The sequence below is a fragment of the Atta colombica genome, unplaced genomic scaffold, assembly GCF_001594045.1.
Source record: "Atta colombica isolate Treedump-2 unplaced genomic scaffold, Acol1.0 scaffold12, whole genome shotgun sequence".
NCBI classification, from domain to species: domain Eukaryota; kingdom Metazoa; phylum Arthropoda; class Insecta; order Hymenoptera; family Formicidae; genus Atta; species Atta colombica.
Window position 1 is genome coordinate 270059 of NW_017259206.1, and position 10185 is coordinate 280243.

Sequence of the window (10185 nt, forward strand, 5' to 3'; positions counted from 1 at the left end):
ATATTTTTTTTTCTTTCGACTCATCGGCATTATTAATGATAAGTACAAGAAGACTTAAAAAAATGTTTAAAGATTATTAATTATAATTTTACTACAAAATAAATTTTATTTCAACTCTTTTGTTCTTTACCATGATTATGTGTATACGCTACAAGGAATCTATTATATAGATATATAATATTCCATTATATGTATAAATATATATGCCTAAAGTGTAATAGCAAACTTCTCAAGCTCGTCTTCAGAATGCCTTGTTTTATAAAAATTTTCTTTTATGATACAAATTCTTTTATTATATAAAAGACGTGTTCTTGTGTATAATACATTTAATCGAAGGAAAATCTTAGCTTTGTTGAAAGGAAATAAAAAAATGTTTATTTCATTATTTGTAGGATCGGAAAATTTAATGTGAAATATGATAGGTGATTTTGATTTTCATTGGATGACTTTTGATTCATTGGATGAATTGGATTGATAGGATATGTTTAAAATGCAAAAGAAAGATTTTTTATTTGTAATATTAAAGTTAATGTAACTAAACTAAAAAGAGATAATTATATTAATTAATTTCTCTGAAAATTACGTGAATTTTGTTAACATGAAACTGTTTCATGATAATAAAAATAGACATAAATTGAAAATAAAGGCTGCTTCATTATTAATGTTAATGTTCATATATTCGTAATGAATAATAATAATATTTATGTACATCCGGAAAATTGTATCGCGCGTTTGAATTTTTGAAAAAATAGATTGTTCTAACATGACATCCGCACACGGTTTTTACATAAAATATTTTAAGAGTAACGCAACAACGAAAAAAACTTTTTTCATATAAAAGTTAGAATCTTTAAGTTAAATTGACTTTTTGCTATGAGAATATAATGCAATTAAAATGTGATTTTAATTGTACGTGTGTAATTAATTTGTCGGCATTAGCCGAAAAAAAAAAAAAAAATACCGCGAAACTGCTGTTTCATATGTATCGAATACCAAATACAATGTTTCATAAATTGGAAATGGTGACAAATAAACTCGATCATGGTTATTTTTTATTTAGTGTTGATCTATCTCCGTTATGATTAATGTTTACAGCCGGAAAATTGTATCTCGACGTACGAGCCGCACGCATACTGTGTCGTTTATTCCACGACCGATCGGGCGTCGGTGCGCATCGCCGAGGAGGTTCTCCAATCCTTGTGGCGGAGTGATCATGTATCCGCGAGAGCGGTTATCCTCGTGGGGAACAAGGTCGATCTCGTTCGCAGTCGACTGGTATCGACTGAAGGTAATTTTTTTTAGGCCCAAATAATCATGATATACCTACATATATTTCCTTTTTCTTTCTCCAAAGTTATTTATCCCAAATCGAATAATTCGCGGAGACACGCGAAAATGGAAACACGCTGCGCGATTAGGAGCGTGCTCGAGAAACGAGGTGCCTATCTATCATTTGGGTGGCAGTTAGGGAAATGCTGATGTAGGCCGATCGTAGATAACGCATCGTACGTAAATGTACTGACGCAGCACTTCGGTTTGCTTCGGTGCAAATTCTCCGAGGGCAGTAGAGCGGGAAAAAGCCATTTAACTATCTCCTCCCCAGCGCGATAGATAGAATACGCTTTCTCTGTATTGTTAAACGTGATTAATAGCAGTCTTTTTCGCAATTGTACATTTATTTTTGTAATACTGCATCTGTCCGCAGTATGTCCCACAACACATATCGGAGCTTTAATAATATATTTTGTAATTGGAATTGAATAATATACGATTGTATCGGGATTTGCAATGAATTTATTTAGTTATATATAGATAAATCTGAGGCAAATAAAAAAAAAGTAATAAAAAACATTATTAAGTTTTATTATAAATTCTTAATCTTTAAAATGTGCGATATATATATTATTAATTTTATATATATATATTAATTACGTGCTCACTCGCGAAAGATTTTTCGAGCGCGCAATATCTCCCTTTTCGAATTTAATCGATTTCATCGTTATAGAGGGCAAATCCATGGCAACGTCTTACGATTGTAAATTCATCGAAACATCCGTCGGAATTAATCACAATGTCGATGAATTACTGGTCGGCCTGCTCACACAAATTCGTCTGAAGCTGGAGAACCCCGAGAGGACCAGAGAGATGTTCCGTAAAAGATCGCGGAAGAACCGTAGCAAGTCGCCACTGGGTTCGTGCTCGGAGAACAACTCGCCTAAGAAATATCGTGGCAGTCGGACCAGCACCAGCCTGAAGGTGCGCAATTTACTTGACAAGGTCTGGGCGCGTGACAGCAAGTCAAAGAGTTGTGAGAATCTACACGTTCTATAAAAGAGTTCCGAGGACCGTCCGCTTCGGCGTCGCGTCGTGTCGATCGGTACCGATCGTCTAAATTCAGAAGAATGATCTGGGAGCAGCAAGTTGGACTTCCATGGAAACGTCTTACGGAAACGTCTTCGGAGCAGTCTTCAAATATGAGGGTCTTTGAGGCAACTCTCGTAAGAGAAAAGGTCAAGTATCGACCGCTCCATACTCAACTTCTCACGGCAGAAGAGGAGGCATGTGCGTATCGCTTTGTAACGAAATAGCGACTCTCCCAGCCACGTTTTTTCTCTACGTTGCTAGCATTGTTAGCCCTCTGTGGACAAAGTAATTTTTGATATGTCTAACGAGGCGTCTAACGACGTCCGATTAATCAATGCTACACGAATCTTTTAATTTCGTTCTCGCGCGACTTTGGAAATTTTAACGTTATATTCTGACGATTACGATTAAACTACTCCTAGCTTATGTCCTACTGTTTGCTGATTTTTCAATTATCTCCTGATTTGTGTGTAACTGTGAAAACTAGATCTGTCAAGTTGTTAGCATTTTCTCTTCATTGCTATCTATAAATCAAATGATTTAAAGAGATTGATCATTGGATCATTACTTTTCACAGCTTCTATAAATTCCGTATCGTAAGTGATAAAATGTTTTTAATTCCGAAGTAAGAGTATAATCTTTGTAATTACCGTAAAGCGTAAATATAGATCATAGAAGATTGGCGCGTATCTTACCAAGAGCGTAGCCATCGTTAACGAAGAATAAGTTCGCGTTCGAAGTCATAAAATGCTTGTGAAGTAAAGTGAAACGTGACACCCCCAAGGCAACAATCAGCGCAGATTACTACTGGCGAACTCGTTATCGTCCACAACAGGAATCGTATATAAAGAGAAAGGAAATCGTATCGATTTTTATCACGTTCATCCGCCGAGCGTAGTTTCGTTGTCATAGCTTAACGCGAGCTTAACGAAAAAGCACTCCGTAAGATGAAAAGATTTGCTCTAAAAGGCGCATAATTGTAGAGGAGCATAAATACACGCGCCTATACGTTGTATCGCTCTATACCACGGTTTCCATTGTAGCAAAATACGCGCGCGATTATTATATTGTATTATTGTAGCTTTGCATTTCAATTTTGTACGAAATGGAATTTTTCATTGAATCCAAGCAGGAATTGACGATCTTCAATTATATTTCAGCGAATAGGATGGCTTGTTGACCCCTTTACGCTCAACAATTTGACTATATATATGCGCGCGTGCGTGCGTGCGTGTGTGCGCGTGTGTGTGTGTGTATGTGTGTGTGTGTGTGTGTGTGTGTGTGTGTGCGCGCGCGCGCGCGCGCGCGCGTGTGTACATAAAATCTTGTATATACCCGATAAATAACAGAGATAAATAGCAATACGAGCAAATTGATTGTAGTCTAATACCCGTTAAAACAATAATTCTCGAATCTTTTTCGTTGATGATTTCGGTGATTTTCGCGATGCATTCAACGTTTGGCAACGAATTCGATGTTGTATGTTGAATAAATCAAGTTTACGTATTAAGCAAAAAACGTTAAATTAAGAAAAGAAAAGGAAAAAGAAAAAGATAAGAGGAAGGATAGAAATTTCAGACTTCAAGTGTGATTTTAATTTATTTTTAGAAAAGTTGAAATTTTTTTAAACTGACCATATGTTTCGATATATTCGTTGCCATTAAAATCTGTTGTACACGATACGTACATTAGATTTTCAGTCAACTGGCAGTGAATTGATAAAACGCCTATATGACAGTTTATAATAATACAATTCGTATTTGTCTTTGAAATATTAAACTTTTTTCTTTTTTTTTTATTTCTTTGTAGATATTTAATTAGTTAATTTTATGGCATATTAGATTTGAAAATATATTATTTTGACCATCTTAATATTATTGATAAAGTTACTTGTAAATTCTTTGCATTAAAATATTTAAGAATTTGGCATAACAATTATTAACATAAATCTATTAAAATTAAAGTTATTAAAAACATAATTAATTAATAATCATTATATTATCATTTATTTTAATATTATATAATCTTGCTTTGTATTTATTGCAATTTTATTTAATTTATAAGGAGCTGAAATATCTTAAACTTTTCTCTAATTAAACATATCTCTCGATCACGATATTTACATCAAATGAATTGATTGTATTTAGATCAAAGTAATTGACAACGCTAGAAAGTAGGAACGCGATTCTAAGCAAGATCGCAGATCCAGTATGATTTGTTTCTAATAAAAGGATCGCCATAAATCGAATATCTTATTAAAGCGATTCAAGAGTAAGAATAAATGCACGAACAGCATAAATCAATCTATAGCTGAGAACCTTTTGCATAGTTTTCAGCCGCATATGAACTGCATTCGAATATCAGTTTGTAATGAACGATGATATCTCGTGTTTATATTAATAACAAACGCGAGCAGTTTCCCTTCAGTTTCCCTGAAAATATTTACTTTGTATAAGCATTGTATTGAGCATTATATTCTCATTACACAAGAACTTAAATCGTACAAGCTTCTGTTACATTATACGATCAGCCGCGAAATGTAGATAAGCGCAGCTGTCCAAGAGTTAAACGATGCAACGTATGATACGAGTCGTGAAATACGCGAGGTTGTAAAAGATAAATGGGTCACCTGCCCGACCATCGCGATTGTCCTTCTCCGAATTAAAAGGTTCTGATACTAGCAGCGAAATGCAACATAACGAGGTGACAGCAGGCGAATCGCATCGCCGCACCATCGCAAAAGGTCGTCGCGACAAACAATTAATGTCTTAACGATCTCGATACCGACGATCGATTGACATTCGCAGCGTGGAACACCGGGAAAGAATCGATTTACGCTGAGTTTGCATTCGCGAGTTTGAAAAAAAAAAAAAAATGTTTATCCGGCGCAAGACTTGTCACACTAAAATCCGTGTCACGGTACGCATTGGAGAATTGCGAATTAGAGATTAGAAACCGATCGATCAGATAATTTTAATTTTTATCCTTTTTTCTAATTGGCTGAATTTTAATCTTTAATTCGCAATCTTCAGTCTCCAGTGCGTAGTGTAACACAGATTTAATACGAGTAATTTCATTCTCGCACCGGGTATATAATATGTAATAAATGACAAAGCGCATGATCGACATTGAATTTTAAGAATTTTATTACTAATGTAATACACAAATTACTAAAGCTAAAGTTACACATTTTTTACATTACGTTATATTTTCCGGAATGTTGAAGTTATTCTTTTTTTAATATTCAATATTTCAAATATTGTATTATTTCTTTACTTGAAAAGTGACACAACTAAAAATATTAAATATAATTAAATAAGAGAATTCCTATATTCTTCGTCAAAGCGGATCTTAATACCTAATACTTAAATATTTCTGTGTGAATTTATATACATATCTGATTTTGCAATCTACGCGCCGAAATCTTTTTGAAACGCAATCATGAGCAGATCTCGAATACTAATATCACTTATTCAATTGACAAACAATTTAATAATTCTTTATGCAAATAATAGGATATTAATCGGTAGTTAGATGTTAATAAAAATTTTTAATCTGCAAATAATAATTTTATTGCAGAAAAATATTGCGTTAGTCACGCAATATTTGAACTTAAAACTCCCAACTTTGCAGGACGAGCATACCGGACGATTATACCGGTTCGATCACAGAAGCTTCGGCAATATTTGTCGCAATAACTAGTAACCAATAATTAGTAAATGAATGCATATGTTTCAGTGATAAACAATATGATACGAATTTGGATTGATGAAAATAAACTTAATTACATAATAATAATAAGAGAATTCCTATATTCGCTTTGATCGAATATAGGAATTCTCTTATTTAATTAAATTTGTTCTGATCGATTCAAATTCACACATCATGTTATTTCAAAAGGTCAAATAAATGTATAATGCCTATCAAAGCCAACACAAGTTGTTAAAGTGTGTAAAAGTTCATTTATTACACACACACTTTTTAACAACTTGGATTGCTTCTCTGGAACCTAATTTGATAATTAATTATTTAAAAAGATTAATTAAGATTTTTTTTTTTAAAGAGAGAAACTATGTATTTTTTAACTGAAAATGATTGACTAATTAGATAATGCCAGCAGAAAGAATATAGTCATTCTTAATATGATCAAATATCACCTTCATCATTTTCGTTTCATAACTCTCAAAGATCAGTCCTTTCGAGTTGTGATGATTTTTTATAAAATTAAATTAGTTTACTTTTCACGATTGATACGTTTTCTTATATTTTTTCAAAGATGATTTTTTCAATTTATAACAAAACAAACAATGTATTGAAAAAAAGCTGAAAAAAATTCTGAAAAAGAATATCTCAAATGAATGTCTAAATTGCCGTTTTGATATTGATAATATAGTTTAGTATGGAGAATATATTTTTAAAAAAAGCACAAATTTTGGCTATTTGTTTAATTATAGTAATTACGCAAATAAAAATTTATGGTTGCCTATTTTTTTTAAACGCTTATTCATATCCTAAAAACTACGAAAATAAAAAAAGATGGTATTTGATATCAACAAATTTATCAAAATAATTAAAAATTGAATGGAAAAAGGTGGTACTCTGAGAGTCTCCCATCACGACGTAAAGGGTTAACTTATTCATAATAATAATTCGAAAATCACATTTTCTGAGTTTACTTTTGAAGTAAGGGAGTGATATTTTGTGTAACATTTTAGCTTTTGCAGTAAGGGCATGTCGGTAAACAAGATGCAAATCGAAAGATAATGCAATCTCACTCTGAATTCATTAATCAGGAATTAGAGAGATACCATGACTACTGTTACAGCTGTTACAGCTATAGGCAGACGTAATAAAAGAAGGATTTTAATAACTTGTATAATAACAATAACACTAATACTTCAGTGTGAATAAAAGTGGAATCCTGTTCGTTTTTCAACTTGGCTCTTTCATATTTATATACAGGCGAATATATGTGAAACGCTTCTGCAAGATAATATGATTATTAATTCTTTCCGCATTCCGCGTAAATCCTCTAGCGTCGTGCCTGCCTGTCGTTGCCCACTTCAATTAGCTAAATTACACGGAAATACGTTAAGGTGCGCCTCAGCAGCCTCAGAGCATCGAGCTGCATGTGCCGTAGTTCAGTTCGCTGCGATATGCGCGCGCTGGAATTTTTTCGCAACTGTAATATTCATTCCGCAACATTTGACGATCTCGCAACCGCACACTATATGTACGTATGTACTACATACGTACACGTGTGAACATTGTACATCCGTATCCATTTGACCTTTCATTTATATAATATTTATAATAATATCGTTATCTACTTTAAATCCAATCTCTCTTTACTCCCATCTATATTTCTTTTTTGCTTTTTTTTTTTTCTAGTTTTTTAACTCCACATATACGTACATGTACGTACCTACACTTGTGCATAATAAAAATCTCGAGAATTCTGCCCCTGAAATAGCCCGTAAGAAATACACATTTGTGAAAATGTGGAAAATGGGAAAATAGAGAGCAATCATTGTTATTGGATTTGCATTATTATTGGATGTATCTCGAATTTAACATAAAATAATTTGCACAAAATAACTCGAGCTTGCTAACAATAAGCCGCGTGTTAGGAAATACAATTTTAATTTGGACTGTCTACAAGACGTAACTCAAATTGTTATTGCAAGCGATATATTATAGAAACAACGGATTTCTAGTATCTTAGAGAGAATAGCTATGTGTTACAAGCTGTCTGTACTTTTATTGGATTTAATTTCTACGAAGTTCCCTTTTAACATTACGAGTATGAAGTGCAATAATACAGAACATATTCTCTTGATACATTTTTCTCTCTCCATTAGCCCTTTAAATTAATTACATCGTTATTCTCCATATAATATAATCCCGTTTAATATCATTAATAGTGATCTTTCTTTTGCAGTAACTAAATACAGGTACGATCGTTGAAAATCGTTGTGCATTTTTATATGTCATGGAGTTTAGAAATAATGAACTTCTAACACAATTAAACACAATTAAAAACACATGACAAATGAAAAATTCGTACAAATCAATGGCATTTATTTTAAGTATTACGAAATTCTATTATTGTTTTTTTCTAACAATAAAAAATTATTAATATGCTTACGACATAAGCATTATTATCGATTAATTTTTTTCTTTCACTAATCCTTTTTCTCAAATCATCAAATTTGAAAAAAATTAACTATTTCAATGTATCTTCTCTTTTCCTTGCTTACAGTAAAATAAAAACACAGAATTTTCAGCATTCTCATCGGAAATTATTATCAATAAGTGTAGATATGTATTTCAAAAGCACATTAAACGTTTGCGGGAAATTCGTACATTCCAAATGCTCCATTTCCTAGCATATTGTTTATTAGTCGTCATGAAACTGTCGCTTTGGAAAGTAGACTTTTTAGAATATTATTGTGTTTTCGATCCGATAAACAATAAAATTGCAATGAACGATCGCGTAATTGTAAGATAAAAATAACGTGGCAACTCATTGTTGCCGGGTCCAATATGAAACTTGAACGTTTCTTGTATTCGAAATATGTTATTACGGAAGTAATTTTTACGAGATGATTCTATCTGACGATATCCAAGCGATTACAAGAGTCAGTCGTGTATGATCGACCATCGAAAAGAAAATTATTGTTCATATTCGTCATTGCCAGCGACAGCAAGGAATACGGGGCCAATTTGTTGATCGTCTTTGTTCTCTCACTAACTGGCAGACGGTCGTTTGTAACTTTTGACGCGCGAAACTCGCGAATAACTTTCTTGCCCGTAGAATGTACGTAATTTCCGTGATGTTGTTATGAACTGAATACAAAATACGCGTCTTTCTACGATGCACATTAAAAGGTCGACAATGGACTTTAAGGAGAACTCGCAAAAAAAAAAAAAATAGTTCAATCATTTATCTAAAATGAAGAAAACGAAATTTATATACATATATAGCTCGCATGTGTTAATAAATACCAATACCGCTCTCGACACACCACTCGTTTTAAGATATTGTGAAAGTACGCCAGTTTTACAGACATGTCTTCCATCAATTATCAGTTAAAATATACTGATGAACAGCTATAAAGCTGTAGTGCAGAAATGCTAACTTCTTAAGGCGATAATATCGGAAGAAACCGGTAACAGTTTAAACCAATGACAATGATTAAAAGGACGGATTGTCTTCCTATTAAAAGGATATCACCGAAACTTTCGGCGATGGGGAAGCGATAATATTATCGCCGGCTTCTTAGCAATTTAACGGTCACGATAATACCATAATACCAAGGCGACGGGTTTAGGTGAGTTAATAATTTAATACAAGCGCGTTATCTCGCGTGACTCGCGTATAGTTCATAATAGCGTAATATATTATTGCTCGTAATATCGCACTCGGATCCTCCTTAAGAATCGTCGTGGTACGAAGGAATCGATAGCACCCTTATATTCGTTTTCTATCGGCGCGGACGGTCCATTGTTCGCGACACCGGAACGCGAATTCGAGTAAGTAGCGATCGATGGCTTTGTATCATCGAGTAGCACTAGTACGTCGTTTTTCATCGTTTTTCCGTAGCTACAATCGCGGAGGCTGGTTTTATTTCCATAATAAAATCTTTTCAGCTCGTAATTATAATTATATACATATTGGGTTGTCTGGAAAGTTCGTGCCGATATTGAAGGAAAATTGAAACGCAGAAAATTTTAATTTAATTAAATGTATACTAAAGTTTAAATTTTAGTCGGCACGAACTTTCCGGACAACTCAATATATATATATATATATATATA

At 33.2% G+C, this 10185-nt stretch overlaps 1 protein-coding gene across 1 annotated transcript in view; it reads left to right on the forward strand.

Annotated features, from left to right (window-relative positions):
* The window catches only part of LOC108694336, a 27031-nt gene extending 24700 nt beyond the window's left edge, over window positions 1-2331 (forward strand). Inside the window, exons 8-9 of the mRNA XM_018203758.1 lie at window positions 1096-1288; window positions 2006-2331. Coding sequence (XP_018059247.1) covers window positions 1096-1288; window positions 2006-2331 — 519 coding nt within the window. The remainder of the gene's footprint in view (window positions 1-1095; window positions 1289-2005) is intronic.
* Window positions 2332-10185: the final 7854 nt, after the last annotated feature.